General features: G+C 49.7%; 1 protein-coding gene across 1 annotated transcript in view; it reads left to right on the top strand.

The window, feature by feature from the left end:
- Window positions 1-1,112: 1,112 nt before the first annotated feature.
- The window catches only part of UCK2 (uridine-cytidine kinase 2), an 80,605-nt gene continuing 61,874 nt past the window's right edge, over window positions 1,113-19,843 (top strand). Inside the window, exon 1 of the mRNA XM_030302640.1 lies at window positions 1,113-1,243. Coding sequence (XP_030158500.1) covers window positions 1,145-1,243 — 99 coding nt within the window. The 5' untranslated portion in view covers window positions 1,113-1,144. The remainder of the gene's footprint in view (window positions 1,244-19,843) is intronic.

Below are 19,843 nucleotides of genomic sequence, written 5' to 3'. Positions count from 1 at the left end.
AAAATGACATTCATTACCATTCTAATGTTTTCATAAATCCTAACTCCGCAGGAACCTCAGTATTTGTGATTTCAGACTGGTTTGAAAGGGCCTTGCATTTTGGAGGGAGGGTGCCCTTCATTTAACCCCGTCCGATTACCCTTCTCTGGGGAGAAAGACTCTCGGGAGTCTCTTACTAAGGAGGATGGTGTTTCCAAGAGAGGAAATATTTAGAGCTAGCCGCTGACATATTTTGGCAAACGGGAGGGGGAAATTTTTTCATCTGGGGAAAACACAAGTTTTTAGCCTGAATAATGGGCAAACGACATTAACTCTTTGCTTCATCTTTTTACTTTATTTTATTTTTAAAATTTACCTCCAAATTGGTTAGGATAGAGTGCAACAAGGATTTCAGGAGTGGAGTCCTTAAAGCCCCTTCCCCAAGTAGCCCGTCCCCCCTCCCACAACCCCTCCAGTAACCCTCCGTTTGTTCTCCATATTTAAGAGTCTCTTCGGTTTTGTCCCCAGTCTTCGCTTCCTCTTAACCTCCCGTGCTCGTTGGGATTTTGCTTCCCAAGCCCGGGGCGTTGCCAGTGCCCCCATTACCCGATCTGCCCTTGTAGCTCTTCGCCCCCCTTTGAAATAGACGGAGCACACCCCATGAAAGCGCCGAGCGCGTGTGTCCTGTCCCTCGGTCCGCCGGAGGTCGTCGGGGAAAGGGTTAACCGGGCAGCGGGGCGGGGGGAGGAGGGCCGGCCTCACACCTCTCCGGGAGACCTCGGGCGGCGGCGGCGGCGGCGGCGGCGGCGGCGGCGGCGGCGGCGGCGGCGGCGGCGGCGGCGGCGGCGGGGCCCGGGAGGGGCGGAGGCTGGGGCTGGACGCCTCGCCGCCTCCGCCTCGGCGAATAGCAGCGCGCTGCCCGCCCGGATTGGAGCAGCAGCATCACGCTGACCTCCGCCTGGGCTGTAAACCGAGCCGGCCGCTGCGGGCAGAGGCAGGCTCTCGGCGCCTCCGGGAAAGGCAGCCCCACGGCCGAGCTCCGCGCGGCTCGCAGGGACCCGGGCAGCGCCCCAGCCGCGGCTGCGGGGAGCGGGGGAGCCCGACGCGGGCGCGGGCGGGGAGCGTGCGTCCGTCGGCAGCAGCGGGAGGAGGGGCGGCGCCAGCCATGGCCGGGGACAGCGAGCAGACCCTGCAGAACCACCAGCAGCCCAACGGCGGCGAGCCCTTCCTGATCGGCGTCAGCGGGGGCACGGCCAGCGGCAAGGTACGGGGGGTCGCGGCGCCGCGCTCCCGGGCCCGGGCCGGGCGGCGGCGCATGTGGCGCGGCCGCGGGCCGTGTCAGTTGCTGCAGCCACCGCGTGGCCCGCGCGCCTCCGCTCCTGGCCGCGCTCCAGCGCCCAGTGTCTCCCCCCCCCCCCCAACCCCCGCCTCTGCGCGGACTGCGGGCGGGGATTCCGGTCATCGCGGTCCCCCGGGGTACGCCGGCCACGGGTCGCAGGGCTGGCGCGCGCCCGCTCGCTCTTTTTCTCCGCTGCGGTAACTCGTGGCCGGGCTCCTAGGGGGAACGGGCAGAGAAAGCGGAGGCTTATTGTTTTGCGAGTCCGACGGTGGGGGCGGGGGGAGAGGGCTTTAAGCGGGGTCGCCGGGGAGCCCCCGACGCGCCCCCTCCCCCAAGCCCCGCCTGGGTGGGGGGTGGGGTGGGGGAACTCGCCCCGCGGCGCAGCGCGGGCCGCGAGGGCGGGGCGAGCCGGGAAGCCCGACCTGGAGGGCTGCGGGAACGCGCGAGGCGGCGTCCCGGGGAAGGGAGCTCGTGTCGGGCTGGGGACTGCGGGGGTTTCTTGGGGGGAAAATCCTGAGCGCCAACTAGGTGCGGTGACATGGACCAAATGACAATACGGGCTTCCGTATGGCTATGAGCAGAAACGTGGCCGGTTTCAATGAGAAAGTTGTTCTGGCTCCGTGCGTGCTCCTCGGTTGCAGGGGCTTTAGCGTCGTGGGCGCACGGAAAGGGGTCAGTCCTAGGGGCGTCCGACCCCCCTCAGGAGCCCGTCTTTGTTTTATCAGCCAAGCAAGAAAAAACGAGGGAAATGCTTTTTTAGCTTTACCCCGGGCCTTTCCTGCAGGTGGAGAAGGGTGGAGACCTCGCAGATGTTTCTTTCTTCGCTCCCCTTTACTGCATTTAAGATGTGGGTACTTGTTTCCTCGGCGTTTAGCAAGCTCCCATTGCATTGGGAGCATGGGCTCCTCCCGGCGAGCCTGCGAGCCGTGGGCTGTGCGCGCCGCGTTTGGCGAGGTGGGATGCTGCCTCCCAGGGCCGGGGAGAGCGGAGCGGGGAGGCTGGTTGGCGCCATGAGGAGCGAGCCACGAGGCTCTCGCGCCCCAGCCGACTCCTCCCGAGCCCCTCCTCCATTTTGGCTCCACGTTTTCCCCTCCGGGTCCCCGCGGGGGCCCAGACCCGGCAGCTGGCGCTGGGAAACTTCTTTATTGATGGAGTTCATCTTGTCTCTCGCTCCCAGGGCGAGGAATCGGGCAGCTTTGAGGTCCCCAAAGTTGATGTGGCATTTGCCCCCCGGCCGAATGCGTTTGCAGGCTGCTAAATGTTCTCTGCCAGCGCTGTTGCTGGTTCTTAGAAGCAAAGGTAGAGGCCAAGCACTTTCAGGAAGGTTTCCCTGTTCTTTTAGGATTATTCTTGCCCCCCTCTTTTGTGTAGCCTACGCCTGTTGCATGGGGCCTTTTTGTTGTTGATGGCTGTATTCCCAGCGCTCCTTCCTATAGCACATGTCTGGCACGTAGCTCGCCCCAATCATTAACCTGAGGTTCAGTCCTCCTGGGAGGAGGGGGACTTAAACTGGCAGATGAGTGTGGCATTTAGAAACCATGTCCTTGGTAATCGTCTAAATGATATCGTCACTCCAAACGTGGAAGCAGACCCCGTGCGGTGAAATAACTCCATTCTCCTTATTTTTGTGTTCATCGGTTATCACCTGGTCTCAATTGATTCTCCCCGTAAGTCGTGTTACTTCTTTTTTTTTTTTAACTTTTTTTAACATTTATTCATTTTTTGAAAGGCAGAGACAGCGCGAATGGGGGAGAGGCAGAGAGAGAGGGAGACACAGAAAGAGAAGTAGGCTCCAGGCTCCCAGCTCCGAGCTATCAGCACAGAGCCCGACGCGGGGCCCGAACTCACAGACCGCGAGATAATGACCTGAGCTGAAGTTGGCCATTTAACCGACTGAGCCACCCAGGCGCCCCAGTCGTGTTACTTCTGTAATGTGTCCCATGGGAAGTAGTAGTGAGCCCTGCTCCTGGGGTTCTCATGGAGGAGGAAGATTATAGTAACTCCGAAGAAGGAGTCTTCAAAACCAGGTTCTTGTATTCCCTCTGAAAGGACAGGTCTAGAGAGAACGAGAAGTCACACTGGAAGGAAAAAAAAAGGAAACAGTGTAAAGCATATTGTACATTTTGGGCATTAATAAATACTGTGTCATTGTTTAAGAATATTATATCATTGTTTTGTTATTTAAAGATTTTTTTAAACACCCATTTATTATTGAGAGACAAAAAGAGACAGAGCATGAGCAGGGGAGGGGCAGAGAGAGAGAGAGAGAGGGGGACACAGAATCCGAAGCAGGCTCCAGGCTCCGAGCTGTCAGCACAGAGCCCATGGGGCTCGAACTCACAAACCGCGAGATCATGACCTGAGTCGAAGTCGGATGCTTAACTTAACCACTGAGCCACCCAGGCACCCCTGTTATTTTAAAAAGCCCAAAGGAGCACTGAACTTCTGTAATTCCATATAGTAGTTCGTTTGCTGGGATTATATCTTGATTCTCTTATTCCAGGCCTTAGTGCCTTTCCTGAAAGAAATTCAGAGTATTTTTTTAGAGGATGTGCAGCACCAACAGGCTGGACCTCCTTTGGAAGTCTGAAATCTGAACATAGTTGTGCAAGAGGATCTGGAAGCAAGATTGGTCCTCTGCTTCCCCGGGTATTTATTATGTGTCTGTTAAAAGGATTTGGGAAAGGCAAAGGGTCTCAGAACATCATCAAAAATGACAGTTTAGAGCCAGGAGGAACCTCAGAGTCCAGTCCCTGGAGTCCAACACTTAGTCTCATCACTTCTAGAATAGAAAAATGTATCCATGTGATGTACTTAGCGGCAAACCCAGTTCTGGACTGATGCTGGTTGATCCCTGCTGTTGCCTCGTTAAGAAACAATTGACTGAGGACGAAGAGTAAGGCTAAGGTGGGTGGGGGGCGGTGGGAAACACATGTTTACAGCCTTCGCCTTGGAAAAGGGCTGCGGGGAAATGGCCGTGGACTGGTTTCAGACGTACTTGACCCAAAGGGAAATGGAAATGCAGATTGCCCTGTACTCTTGGCCCAGCCCTGTAGATCTTGGTTGTTCCCCGCCCCCCCGCACCCCTCCTTTATAAGAAACATCAACTCCCTGTTCAGCTTCTCTTGAGGGCTCAGATTTGTCTCTGTTGTGGCCGCCCTAAGTACAAAAATTGTATCTCAGACTAAGTCATTTTGGTTGTACGAGGCAAAAAAAAAAAAAAAAAAAAAAAAGTGATTGCAGTTCCATCTATCACGTTTTTTAGTTTGTTTTATAAATGACGACGAATTAGAACTTGCGAGTAAGCTTTGCCAGGCTGACATGGTGAGTCATTGTTAAAGACTCACGGTAAAATTGTGGTGGGTTGAGGAGGTTATTCTGACCTATGTTAACCAGATTGTCCTGCTTTCCTCCGAAAGGACAGGTCTAGATGAGCAAGAAGTCACACAGGAAGAGGGGAAAAAAAAAAGCCTCAACTTCTCTGCCCACATATATGTCCCTGACCGTAGATGCCATTCTGTCTTTTTTCGGTGGTTTCTTCCTTGACCAATTAAAGTCGCTTCTCAATGGCCGCCATCAGAGTGGGCTTCTTTCTTTGCCTATAGCTCTGATTATGTCACTCTCCTTTTTGGAAATCGTGGACGACTCTCCGTTGCCCAGACTGCTGGTCAAATATTTCAGCCTAGTGCAGATCCCCTAATGTCCCAGACTGTCTCTTTTTCCCCTCTTCTCCCCCACCCACGTGCACAGACAGACACACGCACGGAACCTCTTTCACTTAAACTTTTGCTTAGGATCTTCTCTGGAATGGCCTCTAATCCTTTTAAGCCTTCAGTTCTGTAAATAACTTCCTCCAGGGGACTTTGTTATTCATTTCCTTAATCAGAATTGTTTTTTTTTTGTCTCCCGTGCTTCCATAGTCTTACCGACATTTTGCCTTGGCGTCTGGCTGTTTGTTGACTGCCTCCCCCACTGCACTAGAAGTTCTGTGAGAGCATCTCGAGTATTTGGGCCTTCACGTCCCCGTCAGTGTTTGATACGGTGCTGCTGTTTGGTGTTAGGTGTTCATTGAGCTGCGTTACGCAGACCAAGACTTGTAATTATCCTTTGTTATTTGATTCATAAGACTATTTGAATTAGGATTTGGAGCCACAGTTGAAACCACGTTTACCTCTGTGATGCATGTTGTAACGACCAAACTCTAAAAAAAGCTCCCTGAACCCTAATGCATTGGTATTGCTTAACCAGAGCCTAGCATTTATTTAGTATGCACTAAATAAGTATTTGTTGAATGAAGGTCATTTTGCAGAGTGCTTCTTTTGTTGTTTGTTTATTTTTGAGAGAGAGAGAGCACATTCACGTAAGTGGGGGAAGGGGCAGAGAGAGAGGGGGACAGCAGAGAGCCCGATGTGGGGCTCGAACTCGCGAACGGTGAGATCATGACCTGCCTGAGCCGAGGTCAGACGCGCCACGGATTGAGCCACCCAGCCGCCCCTGTATTAAGTGCTTTTGAGGAGAAGTTGGGATGTGAGGATATGTGAGAGAAAGTCTATCAGTATTTTGCAGTTGAATGTTGCTTAAACCACTTTTACAATGAAGCTAGATTCTCTTTTTCTTGTTTTGTTTTTTAAAGATGTTATTCATTTCTTAAAGTAACCTCTACTCCCAACAAGGGGCTGAAACCTACAAGCCGAGGTCCAGTGCTGCACCGGCTGAGCCAGCCTGGTGCCCCGCCCCCGCCCAAGCCTGTTCATCTGTAAAGCATTTGATTCCATCTCCATTTGAAGTCAGGCAGGCGGCTGTCTTCCCTGTTGATGGGAAACAAGGGAAGACATGAGGTTAGGAGAGTTTTTGACTTGACTGACGGTGGCTAGCAAGGGATACAGCTTGGATCGGAGTCCGGATTTTCCCTTTCCTAGATCCGTGTCTGTTCTGAGCTATCTTCATAAGCAGCAAGGAGGTTGGTCTGACTGTGTGTGAGTAACACAGACCAAGAGGGCAAACGGCAGTGCCCTCAGAGGTCTGGGCTGTCACCTCCCCGTAGCTCGACCATGACTCATCTGCTTTTGGAGCATCTGGAATGTGCCGTGGGGCCTGCATCCCCTTGATTCCATCACCCTGTTCCTGGACCCTTCAGCGGCCGTGCCCCTCCCGCCGGGCCGCTCACTCCGCACCCTCCTTCTGTTAGGTTCTCCCAGAATTCCGGGGACTGGGTTGGTCCCACTGGCTTTCTCAGACCTGGCACTGTGTGCGTTCTGCCGCCCCAAACTGCTGCCGTGGCCATCAACGAACGCCTGGCGCAATGTGGCTCTGCTGGCCTCCTGCCCCTCTCCCCTTTGCTCTCTGTGTTGCAGCCACACAGGCTGCACCCCACCCCTGGCTTTCCCTCTGCCCAAGGACGTTGTTGGTTGTGCCAGCACCTAACACGGAGCCCGGTAGAGGAAAGGAGACCTAGCAGACCTTGAGGGCTCCTGTGTGTTCCTCTCGTGCCGCCTGCCCGTTGTCCCCAGCTGTGCCTGTGTGGTCAGCTGCCTTCCTTTTCCTTCCTTGCTTGAATGTCTTTGAAGTGTGGCTTCTGATGCACACTCTCTGTGGTCACCTGACTCTGGCTGGCTCGGTGGCCCTTGCTGAGATCTTTTGCCTGATGTCCTTGTTTCTTTGTTGGGTGTTGCTTTCACGAAGTTCTGTGCTGGGGACAGATTGTGTTGGGAAGTTTCCCTGTTGAAGACCTGGTCTTTGTTGCTGGTGGGGTCTGAGATGGTGCTGTTGGACTATTCAAGATCTCTGAGGTCTTTTAGGTGTGGGTCTCCGTGTTTTAAGCCAGTGGAAAAGCTTGGAGGGGGTACCCTGTGTGTGTGTGTGTGTGTGTGTGTGTGTGTGTGTGAGCGCACGCGTTCAGGTGTGTTTTCGTGTCCATTAAACCACTATTTAAAAATTTATTTTATTTTATTCATTTATTTTTTATTTAATTTTTATTCTTTACTTTTTTTAACATTTTATTTATTTTTGAGAGAGACAGAGTGCGAGCAGGGGAGGGGCAGAGAGAGAGAGGGAGACATGGAATCCGAAGCAGGCTCCGGGCTATGAGCTGTCAGCACAGAGCCCAACATGGGGCTCAAACTCACAGACTGTGAGATCATGACCTGAGCTGAAGTCAGATGCTTAACTGACCGGGCCACCCTGGCGCCCCTATTTTTTTTTAAATTTTAATTAATATCATCATCACTTTTATCAGTAAGCCAGCTTACTAAAGCATTTGACCATCTCTTTTTCATGATGTATCGTGTATATGTATATATGAATTACATGAACATAATCTCTATAAAACACAAAAATAAGAGCTATAAAACAGAAAAATGATATAAAGAGTTAAAATGATGGTTTATTTTTAATTTTTTTAAACGTTTATTTTGGGGGGAGAGAGAGAGAGAGAGAGAGAGAGACAGAGCATGAGCAGGGGAGGGACAGAGAGAAAGGGAGACACAGAATCTGAGGCAGGCTCCAGGCTCTGAGCTGTCAGCACAGAGCCCAGCCCAGAGTGGGGCTCGAACCCACGAACTGCCAGATCATGACCTGAGCCGCAGTCGAGTGCTTAACTGACTGAGCCACCCAGGCGCCCCAAAATGATGGTTTCTTTAAAGGTATAAAACCTTTTGATTTTACTAAGATATTTTTTATTTGTGACTAAAGAGTGTTTTATTTTTAAAAATCTTGTTTCACACGTGGTGACTCATGGATGTTGGATGATCTTGGTGATATTAGTCTTGGTGACTACAAGGCTGAATGAAGGCTTGGTTCTAAGTTTAGTCTTTAGAATGCTGATTAAAAGACCATCCTATTTGAAAAAGTTATCTCCTTCAAAGATCCAAGAACAAGAAAGTCCCTGTTTGCAGTGTTTACCAAATCACATTAGTCCCCTCCCCCAAAACCCAAGGAGAAAATTTTCACCTTTGTGCATCAGCTGTTTTTGCAAACCAAGGTGCTTCATTAACTAGTTGAATTCAAACTCCGCTGAAAATCCTTATCTGGAGTATTTTACAAGTTCTTACAAGTTTCTGTTTACAGGTGCACACATAGTTTTTGGCAACAGTGTTGCTTAACAGTGGAAACATTTTCGAATCTCTTTACCAGATAATTGGATCGTTTACTTTTAATAGATGTATTTCTTTGCCTTCAATCCTACATAAAACAACAAGTCAAAGTTTATTTTTGAAAGAGCAGGATTTCTAAATGAACAAGTAACTGCAAAGATCACATGAAAATGATAAGACAGGAGTGTCTAAAAGACCAGAGAAAAGGTGTAACAGCTGTCAGGTGTTGACAGAAAGTAACTAATCAGTGGGGCACTTGTGGGTGGCTCAGTGGCCATCCAGCCCTGTGTTGAGCTGCCAGCAGGAGCCTGCTTGGGATTCATTCTCTCTCTGTCTCTCTCCCTCTCCCTTCCCCTCTGCCCCTCCCCTGCCCATGTGCAGGCTCACTCTCTCCCTCTCTCTCCAAAAAAACAAAAACAAAACCAAAAACAAACCAAACTAATGGGTGTTCAGGTCACATGCGTGCAAGAGTTAAGCGAACATGAAAGTTCATACAGAGAAAGCCAAAGTAGTTACAATAAAGAAATTACCATCAATAGGCTACTTAACATAATAACCTGAAAGGTCTGAAGAATGCTAGAAAGCATTGAACCTTTGGGCCTCTCCTAAGCAGTAATTGGATTACATGGGGAGGGGGAGGGGAGCGGGGGCATTGGTTCTAAAATGGACCACGCATGCTTTGAGAATTTTGAATGATGATAGGAGACAGTAAGGCAAAAAAATAAATAAATAAAAAATCAGTTTGCTTTGTTACCTGGCTATTAAAAATGGTCTTTCCATAGTGTAAGAAAAAAAGTAGTTATTTCCGCATGGTCACAGCCTATGCAACCGCAGGAGAAGTGTCTAGAGTGTCTCTGAACCTCCCGATACTTCCTGTGGTAACCTTGAGTACCCTGTGGAGCAGGTGGCCTGCAGTTTTATTCCTGCCCCATGTGGTCCCCCACCTCATAGAAGGTTCTGCCACATGCCCTTTGTGTGACTTGTAGAAACGGTATCGTAGGACTTGTATAAGACGCGGTAGAAGCATAAGGGTTTTATGTGTGCAGGTGAAGTAGGGTTGTGCTTCTTTAGTGCTTTAATCGGTGTGTGAGTATGCCATCTTGTCTGAAATGCTGGCCTTTCCCCACCTTAGCTGAAGGGCCATTCTGTCCTGTCTCAACACACACCGCCTGCCTGTCCTCTAGGAAGCCGCGGGTTCTGCAGGTGTAGCCAGGAATGCCTCCTTCCCCAACAGTGGAGGGTGAGCCCTGTCTGCCTTGTGTGGGTTGGTGGGTCTCAGGCTATAGAGAGAGAGCTTGTAGCATGCAATGCTGAGAACCCTGACTTGTGATTTGGACTCTGGTCTTCAAACATGTTTGCATCCTTAACTGCTATGAGAAGCTTTGGAGAATTCTTTACCCCACTACATCTATATATTTTTAAATTTATTTATTTCTTTTGAGAAATAGAGAGCAAGAGAGCATGAGCAGGGGAGGGGCAGAGAGAGAATCCCAAGCAGGCTCCATACTGTCAGCACAGAGCCCGATGTGGAGCTCGATCTCATGAACCTCGAGATTCTGACGTAAGCCAAAATCAGGAGTCGGCTGCTTCACCGACTGAACCACCCAGGCTCCCCTCCCAGTGCTTATTTTTTGACACCAGTTTTCTTTCATCATGAGTAAAGAGTAGCAAAGGATATATTTCTGATATATTGTAAATAGTGACATTCTAAAATTTCTGATGTTATAAATATTGACATTCTGAAATAATAATTGTTTCATTCTTTAAAGTGTATCTAGTGGGCTTCTAAATACTGGAATAATTTGGCCTATTGTCATCCATTAAAAATATAGATGAATAAGCTCATATTTGAGTCAGAAAGCTTCATTTTTTTCTTTTTTCTCCTTGAAATCATTTCAATTCCACTTTTCCCACAAAATGTTAACTTAATTTCATCTATTTTTATTCTTAAATCTTTTATTGATCATTCTATCATCTTTTTTATTTTTTTTTTATTTTTATTTTTTTTAAATTTTTTTTCAATGTTTATTTATTTTTGGGACAGAGAGAGACAGAGCATGAACGGGGGAGGGGCAGAGAGAGAGGGAGACACAGAATCGGAAACAGGCTCCCGGCTCTGAGCCATCAGCCCAGAGCCCGACGGGGGGCTCGAACTCACAGACCGCGAGATCGTGACCTGGCTGAAGTCGAACACTTAACAGACTGCGCCACCCAGGCGCCCCTCTATCATCTTTTTTAATGTTTATTTTTGAGAGAGAGTGCACGTGTGTGCGTATGCACACGTGGGGGAGGGGCAGAGACAGACGGAAACACAGAATCGGAAGCAGACTCCAGGCCCTGAGCCATCAGCACAGAGCCCGACGCGGGGCTCGAACTCACAAGCGGTGAGATCATGACCTGAGCCGAAGTTGGACACTCAACCGACTGAGCCACCCAGGCGCCCCGATTATTCTGTCATCCTTATGCGACAAAATGTATGTGCACATTGGAAGGTTTTTTCTATTCTTAGAAGTCTCAGCATTAATTTCTTTCAGATTATGTTACTGTGGTTATTGTCATAAGTTAATCATAAGTTGATACATACTTAAGCGAAAAAGGTAGAATTCTGTTGGAAAGCAACTCGATGGTTATAGCCTGTATCGGGGTGGGTTATTACTGTTTAAGGCTACAATAAGATTTTTCTCTTGTATAGACAGAAACTTTGAGAAGTGCTGTTGACATAACTAGATGGGAATGGAAAGGCTTTTGTTCTATCAAGGTCGCTCAGTTTTTACATTCCAAAGTATGTGTCAGAATCCAATGTATTTAAAAAAATTTTTTTTATGTTTATTCATTTTTGACAGAGAGAGAGAAAGAGAGAGAGAGAGGGAGACAGAGCATGAGTGGGGGAGGGGCAGAGAGAGAGGGAGACCCAGAATCTGAAACAGGCTCCAGGCTCTGAGCTGTCAGCACAGAGCCCAACGCGGGGCTTGAACTCACGGACGGTGAGATCGTGACCTGAGCTGAAGTTGGATGCTCAGCCGACTGAGCCACCCAGGCGCCCCAGAATCCAGTGTAGTTTTATGAGTCAACCAGCTTGCCACTCACCTCCTTTAATTTTGTCAAAGACAGAAAACTGGAGACCTTCAGACTTGTAAAAGGACTTATTACCCAATCATCAGACCATTCATTTTTCGGTATTGGCACTCGTATTTCATGTTGCCTCTTTGTATGGCCACTGATTTAGGGATTGTGGGTTCCAGCCCAGCTTTGCCAGTTGCTTACTGGGTATCTGGATTTTCATCTACAGGAAAGGCTCTCTTTTCATCCCTTAACATTTTTCAATTCTGTAGCTAGCCTCGAGTGTTCTTGAATTGTTCTCTCACAACTGGTCACACTTACCAAGTACTTCTCCCACCCACACCTGCATAGTGTGGTTGGCATTTGTGACCTTCTTGGGGGGGGGGGAGTCCTGAGAAACTGGTATTCCCTGCCACTTGCCAACATTCACTTCAACTGGGTATTAACTGGGTTTCCTGTAGATCCTGTGACCCTGTATCTTGCTCTCATAGATGTTGTTGCTTTTCCTAGCATCCCTCCCTCCCGGCACCTTCCTCTTCCTTACCTGGCTAACCCCTGCTCATCTTTCTGTAGGCGTCCTGTCATGGTCTTTCTTGGGAAGTCCTCTCAGGCATGATTGAGTGTCCCTCTTCTGTGTTGCTAAAGCATCAGTCATAGGATGTCCCCCATTCTGTGTTGCCCTTGCTCATTTAAGTCTGTCTTCCTCTCTCCACTGCTGTCTCAGGGACTGTTTTTCCTCACTGTTGCCTGAGGCTCACACACGGGCTAAAACTAAAACCAGTCTAGGTAGGTTCTCCATACATATTTGTTGAATAGCCAAATATTAAGGGCCTCTTTTTCACAATCCTTGACGTTTTCACTTGGGATCTCAACAGGAACCTCAGTATGGCCAACATTTAACTCCTGATCTTCCCCTCACATGGGTTCAGCCTGCAGCTCTTCTGCATCCCAGCTGATGACAGCCTTCATCCTTGTGGTTGCTCTGACCTAAACCGTGGAGTCACTCTGGACTACCATCTTTCATTTGCACCCAGTCCGTTAAGAAATCTTGTTGGCTCTACCATTAAAGCGTGTCCTCAGTCTGCCCCTATTCACCTCCACCGCTTCCCTCCGGGTCCAGGCCACCAACATCTTGGGGTTGGGCCATTGCGGTAGTATCCTAGCTCCTCTCCCTGTCCTGCCTCTGTCCTTGTGCATTCCGTTCTCATGGCGGCCAGTGATCCCGTTCAAGTAGAAGGCTGGATAATAATTTCCCTGCTCTGCTTAGAACCCCGAAGTGGCTTCCCATTTTACTCGCAGTAGAAGCCACAGCCCTTGCAGAGACCCGCAAGTCCCCAAGATGGGCTCTGCACTGGCTGTTCCTTCTGCCAGGGTAGCACTTCTCTCCGATATCAGCGTGGTTAGCTCTCTCACCTCCTCATGGTCCCGTTGTTTAAAACTGCACACCGTATGGGGCGCCTGGGTGGCGCAGTCGGTTAAGCGTCCGACTTCAGCCAGGTCACGATCTCGCGGTCCGGGAGTTCGAGCCCCGCGTCGGGCTCTGGGCTGATGGCTCAGAGCCTGGAGCCTGTTTCCGATTCTGTGTCTCCCTCTCTCTCTGCCCCTCCCCCGTTCGTGCTCTGTCTCTCTCTGTCCCAAAAATAAATAAACGTTGGAAAAAAAAAATAAATAAAACTGCACACTGTATGGGGCGCCTGGGTGGCGCAGTCGGTTAAGCGTCCGACTTCAGCCAGGTCACCATCTCGCGGTCCGGGAGTTCGAGCCCCGCGTCGGGCTCTGGGCTGATGGCTCAGAGCCTGGAGCCTGTTTCCGATTCTGTGTCTCCCTCTCTCTCTGCCCCTCCCCCATTCATGCTCTGTCTCTCTCTGTCCCAAAAATAAATAAACGTTGAAAAAAAAAATTAAAAAAAAAAAATAAAACTGCACACTGTATGGGGTGCCTGGGTGGCGCAGTCGGTTAAGCGTCCGACTTCAGCCAGGTCACGATCTCGCGGTCCGTGAGTTCGAGCCCCGCGTCGGGCTCTGGGCTGATGGCTCGGAGCCTGGAGCCTGTTTCCGATTCTGTGTCTCCCTCTCTCTCTGCCCCTCCCCCGTTCATGCTCTGTCTCTCCCTGTCCCAAAAATAAATAAACGTTGAAAAAAAAAATTAAAAAAAAAAATAAAACTGCACACTGTATGGGGCGCCTGGGTGGCGCAGTCGGTTAAGCGTCCGACTTCAGCCAGGTCACGATCTCGCGGTCCGTGAGTTCGAGCCCCGCGTCGGGCTCTGGGCTGACGGCTCGGAGCCTGGAGCCTGTTTCCGATTCTGTGTCTCCCTCTCTCTCTGCCCCTCCCCCGTTCATGCTCTGTCTCTCTCTGTCCCAAAAATAAATAAACGTTGAAAAAAAAATTAAAAAAAAAAAACTGCACACTGTAGGCACTCAGTTACAGAAAAACCTTGGTTGGTGAGCATAGTTCGTTCCAGAAACATGCTTGTCATCCAAAGCACTCATATATCAAGGCGAATTTCAAGAACCATTGGCTCAGCGGTGATCATGTGATGTTCGGCCTCACAAATGACAAGACATCGGTTGTTTGTCAAGTTAAAATTTGGTAGAAACGATTGCTTGTCTTGGGGAACACTCCCAGAGCAAGTTGTAATCCAAGGTTTTACTGTACTTTTTGGATAAATGGTTGAAGAATTCATTACTTGTTTGCTAGGTTGCCTCGTCTAATACTAGTTTTCAGCATTTAAACCTGGTTGCTTTGGCTTTTGCTGGGAGATGTGGATGGTTCTTCCTTGACTGTTCGCATTTGTCCTTCCTTGTGAGGTCCCTTTACCTGGGTAGGATGATGACTGGTACCTTGTCCGTCACAGAGCTCAGTGTAGGGGTACATGCTAGATGGCTTAGGTGCCTGTTTACGGGTGCATTTTTATTTATTGTTTTAAACTTTATTTTGAGAGACAGAGTGGGGGAGAGGGACGGAGGGAGAGAGAGAGAGAATCCTAAGCTGGCTGCACATTATCAGCGCAGAGCAGGACGTGGGGCTCGAACCCACAAACCGTGAGATCGTGACCTGAGCTGAAACCAAGAGTTGGACGCTAAATCGGCTGAGCCGCCCAGGGGCCTGATTTTGAATTTTTTTTTTTTTAATTTAAAGTTTATTCACTTTGAGATAGAGTGGGGGAGGGGCAGAGAGGGACTCTCAAGCTGGCTCTGCACCAGCGACGTGGAGCAGACCTGGGGCTCGAAGGGGCTCGAACTCCCGAACCGCGAGATCCTGACCTGAACCGAAGCCAACAGTCAAGACTCTTAAGCAACTGAGCCACCGAGGCGGCCTCAGTGGTGCATTTTTTAAAAATACCAAATCAGCTGGAGGGTAACCTTCACATCTTGTCAGATTCTTATTAGGAATGACACCTTATTTTGTTTGAGTGATGCTTGCGGATGTGAACTGGGTCTTTAACTCGAGAAATGCTGGAAGAGTAGCTCTTTGAAGCCAAAGTGGTTATCTTCCCTATCTTAGGGGGAGACCGAGCCATCGTCTTCGGAGAAAAGCTGTCTTGGCTTTGGGCAGCCTGCGTTAGTCTGAATAACCGGCCTTTTGTAGCTTGGATTGGAGCCAGGAAAGTGCTGAGCAGAGCTTTGGGTGAGGGCATGGCAGCCTTTTGGCTTCTGAGTTTAGTGTGGCTTGTAGGGAACCCGATGCATCCTTGTCGAGACGTAGAGAGTTGACACGGCACAGCCGCCTTCCAAAGCTGTCGTCCCTTTGGGATTATGGATGTCCTTTCATCAACACAGATGCTATATAATTATATGTATTATAAACTTTAGTTTCTGCTGTACAACAGCAGTGTTAAGATCTGAGATGTTTATAGATACTTTTTTAATGTCTTAAGTCTACTTATTTCTTTGAGAGAGAGAACGACAACCAGTGGGGGAGGGGCAGAGAGAGAGAGAGAGAGAGAGGGTGGGAAAGGATCCAAAGTGGGCTCTGTGCTGACAGCGGGGAGCCCGACATGGGGCTCGAACTTAAGAGCCGTGAGATCGTGACCTGAGCTAAAGTCAGATGCTTAACTGGCTGAGCCACCCAGGTGCCCCATGAGATGCTTGTATTTAAAACGTTTTCTTTTTTTGATAAAAGAACCACAAACCCTGTAGACTGGACCAGTTATGGTCTTTACTGCTGAGGTAAATTCATGATGGGATTGGTCATGAGAAGTAGTTCTGAGCAGGAATAGAACTCAGAACCCAGGACATATATCCAGGGGGCTAGGGGTGGCCCTGCCTCGTTTGTGTGGCTCGTGGGTTGGCATCTCTGACGACAGGTGCCTAGGAATCAGTGGACATTTATTGAAGCAGCTATGGAATGACTGCCCTTTGTCTTTGTGGGGGTTTCTGAGGTGTTTCTTTTTTTTTTCTTAAGGTTTATTTTTGAGAGAGAGAGAGAGAGAGAGAGAGAGAGAGAGAGAGAGAGAGACAGAGTGCAAACAGGGGAGGGGCAGAGAGAGAGGGAACCACAGAATCCGAAGCAGGCTCCAGGCTCCGAGCTGTCAGCACACAGCCCAACGTGGAGCCCGAACTCATGAGCCTTGGTGATGACCTGAGCCGAAGTTGGAGGCTTAACTGACTGAGCCACCCAGGTGTCCCTAGGGCGTGTTTCTATTGTGTGGCATATCGGTCGTCTGAGAAACTTTCTCCGTGAGTTGAATTTGGTGAGGAGATTGGCCAAGGGCCCTGCTGTTTAGGGTGAGGCATATCTCCTGAGGACCTGTTGATTTTTCTACTGAGGCAAAACATACTATTTTGACTGGTCAGTGGCTTTATTTTTCTCCGCTTCCTTGGTAGAGAGGGTAAATATTTGAAAACAGAATGAACAGAATAGTATTTGACACATAGTATTGAACACTGAGAGGCGGTGAATACTCTTGAATACTCTCAACGAATACTCTCTTTAAGCAAGAGAGGCAGTGAATACTCTTCTGGAAGAAAAGGCAAGCAGGGGGTGCTCTCCTTGACTTTGAGGGACACAGAGCTGAGTGCACGCGGGATTGGCCCTTTGGTCTCTAGAAGCTATGATCACGAGAGGTCATGCTTGAGGTGGAAAAGCTTGCATTTCTGGACGTGTCCTCTAAGACCTAAAATCCCAGGCCTGCCCTGAGGCTCCTTTTACAGGTCTTAGTGGGGATTAAAGTCTTTATGGTTGATAGACTCGAGACTTTATGAGGTCTCTTCTTCAAGCAAGGATTGGAGCGCAGCTCCCTGGTTTCTTCTGGAAAGTGCTTTCCCGCTGCAAGGCCAGACAGCTTCGTGGGGTGCAACAGACACAGCCATGCTCGTGTGAACATCCCAGCTCGACCACTCCTCATCTGTGTCTTCTGAACCCGTTTGTACATCTGGGAAGAGCAGGTAATGTCTGCTTTGGAGGATTGCTGGTAGGATGTGAGGAGAAAATGCACGCAGGGGGGGTTATCCGTGGCGGCGTTTCTGCAGTGGCCGGAACCCGTGGCTCGTGCCCTGTGCTGCTGTCTGCCCACTTCCAACCAGCCCAGCTTCCTGGACGTGTGAGCCCGACGTGTCCAGGTGTGGTGGCACGGATGGTGATGGGGCCAGTTTGATTTCCATTTACTGATGTGATGTGATTTGCTTCCCTGCGGATCAGGCCCCCCAACGGGTCAGATGCTGGCCACTCCCTCCCGCGGGCCACCTTTCAGTCGTCCTGTTCTCTCGTTGCCGCAGGCCTCAGTGGTCCTTTCCTGCCGTTGTCAAGTTGGACCTCTTCTTGAAAAGATTTAGGCGGACTTGTCTCACAGTGGGTGGTTACAGGGGAAGAAAAAGCAGCTTACTGACATTCCTTTTAAAAACCCTTCTAATTGGGACGCCTGGGTGGCCCCGTCGGTTAAGCATCCGACTTCAGCTCAGGTCACGATCTCGCGGTCCGCGAGTTCGAGGCCCGCGTCGGGCTCTGGGCTGATGGCTCAGAGCCTGGAGCCTGCTTCCGATTCTGTGTCTTCCTCTCTCTCTGCCCCTCCCCCGTTCATGCTGTGTCTCTCTCTGTCTCAAAAATAAACAAACGTTAAAAAAAAAAAAAAACCCTTCTAATTGGGACGCCTGGGTGGCCCCGTCAGTTAAGCGACCGACTCTTGGTTTCCGCTCAGGTCATGATCTCAGGGTTTGTGAGTTTGAGCCCTGCGTCGGGTTCTGGAATGACAGTGTGGAGCCTGCTTGGGATTCTCTCTCTCTCTCTGCCCCTCACCCACTCATGCTCTCTCTCTCTCTCTCTCTCTCTCTCTCTCTCAAAATAAATTAATAAACTTAAGAAAAAAAAACCCTTCTATTTAAAAATAGAACCCTGGGGGGCCTCTGGGTGGCTCAGTCAGTTAAGCATCCGACTTCGGCTCAGGTCATGACCTCACGGTTCGTGAGTTCGAGCCCCGCATCGGGCTCTGTGCTGACAGCTTGGAGCCTGGAGCCTGCTTCGGATGCTGTGTCTCCCTCTCTCTCTGCCCCTCCCCTGCTCGCGCTCCGTCTCCCTCTCAAAAGTAAACATTAAGAAAAAGTAACAACGAAAAGAAGAACCCATGGGAAAGCGTACACGTTTTGTATGGCTCAGTGGACCCACCCGTGGAGATCCCCACCGAGTCAAGGAGCAGCGTGCGACCAGCACATTGTCAGCCTCCCTACCTCTTCCGTCAGCGATTTGATGACTTTAGTAGAGACAAGGCATGTTGTATAGCTGGCGGGTTACCAAGACTTGTGTGGCTCTGGGAACTTGGTCTTGCGTAGAAGATACGTCGTCAAAAACATTTCAGCCCTCGTGTGTCTAGCAAAATCCTACCGCTCCTCAGATCCAGATCACAACTGTCTCCCAAAGTGTGTACCCTTGTCTACCCCCGAGAGAGCAGGTCACGTCTTCCGTTCATTTCCTTCATCCAGCAAATGCTCGCTGGTTCCTTACAAAGTGCCAGGCACTCCGGCAGGTGCTGGGAACGTAGGAGTGCGTTAGAAAAAGCCCTTGACCTCAAGGAGCTGACGCATCTAGGTCTGACTCATCTCTGCTAACCCAGTGCTTCACATAGTCCTTTAATAAATGCCTGCCAGACCAAACGAAGTTTCCTTTTTTTTTTTTAATATGAAATTTATCGTCAAATTGGTTTCCATACAATACCCAGTGCTCATCCCAACAGGTGCCCTCCTCAATACCCATCACCCACCCTCCCCTCCCTCCCACCCCCCATCAACGACCTCAGTTTGTTCTCAGTTTTTAAAAAAAAAAATTTTTTTAACGTTTATTTATTTTTGAGACAGAGAGACAGAGCATGAATGGGGGAGGGTCAGAGAGAGGGAGACACAGAATCTGAAACAGGCTCCAGGCTCTGAGCTGTCAGCACAGAGCCCTATGCGGGGCTCGAACTCACGGACAGCGAGATCATGACCTGAGCTGAAGTCGGCCGCTTAACTGACTGAGCCACCCAGGCACCCCATTTTGTTCTCAGTTTTTTTTTTTTTTTAATTTCTTTTTCCCAACGTTTATTTTTTTTTGGGACAGAGAGAGACAGAGCATGAACGGGGGAGGGGCAGAGAGAGAGGGAGACACAGAATCGGAAACAGGCTCCAGGCTCCCAGCCATCAGCCCAGAGCCCGACGCGGGGCTCGAACTCCCGGACCGCGAGATTGTGACCTGGCTGAAGTCGGACGCTTAACTGACTGAGCCACCCAGGCGCCCCATTTTGTTCTCAGTTTTTTTTTTTTTTTTTTTTCAACGTTTATTTCTGGGACAGAGAGAGACAGGGCATGAACGGGGGAGGGGCAGAGAGAGAGGGAGACACAGAATCGGAAACAGGCTCCAGGCTCTGAGCCATCAGCCCAGAGCCTGACGCGGGGCTCGAACCCACGGACCGCGAGATCGTGACCTGGCTGAAGTCGGACGCTTAACCGACTGTGCCACCCAGGCACCCCTGTTCTCAGTTTTTAAGAGTCTCTTATGATTTGGCTCTCTCCCTCTCTCTTTATTTACTTTTTTCCTTCCCCTCCCCCATGGTCTTCTGGTAAGTTTCTTAGGATCCACATAAGAGTGAAAACATATGGTATCTGTCTTTCTCTGTATGACTTATTTCACTTAGCATAACACTCTCCAGTTCCATCCACATTGCTACAAAAGGCCATATTTCATTCTTTCTCATTGCCAAGTAGTATTCCATTGTGTATATAAACCACAATTTATTTTCCATTCATCAGTTGATGGACATTTAGGCTCTTTCCATATTTGGCTATTGTTGAAAGTGCTGCTATAAACATTGGGGTACAAGTGCCCCTACGCATCAGCACTCCTGTATCCCTGGGGTAAATTCCTAACAGTGCTACTGCTGGGTCATAGGGTAGGTCTATTTTTAA

Source organism: Lynx canadensis, chromosome F1 (assembly GCF_007474595.2).
Source record: "Lynx canadensis isolate LIC74 chromosome F1, mLynCan4.pri.v2, whole genome shotgun sequence".
NCBI lineage: Eukaryota > Metazoa > Chordata > Mammalia > Carnivora > Felidae > Lynx > Lynx canadensis.
The sequence above is the reverse complement of the archived record's forward strand: the minus strand, read 5'-3'. Positions and strand labels throughout refer to the sequence as shown.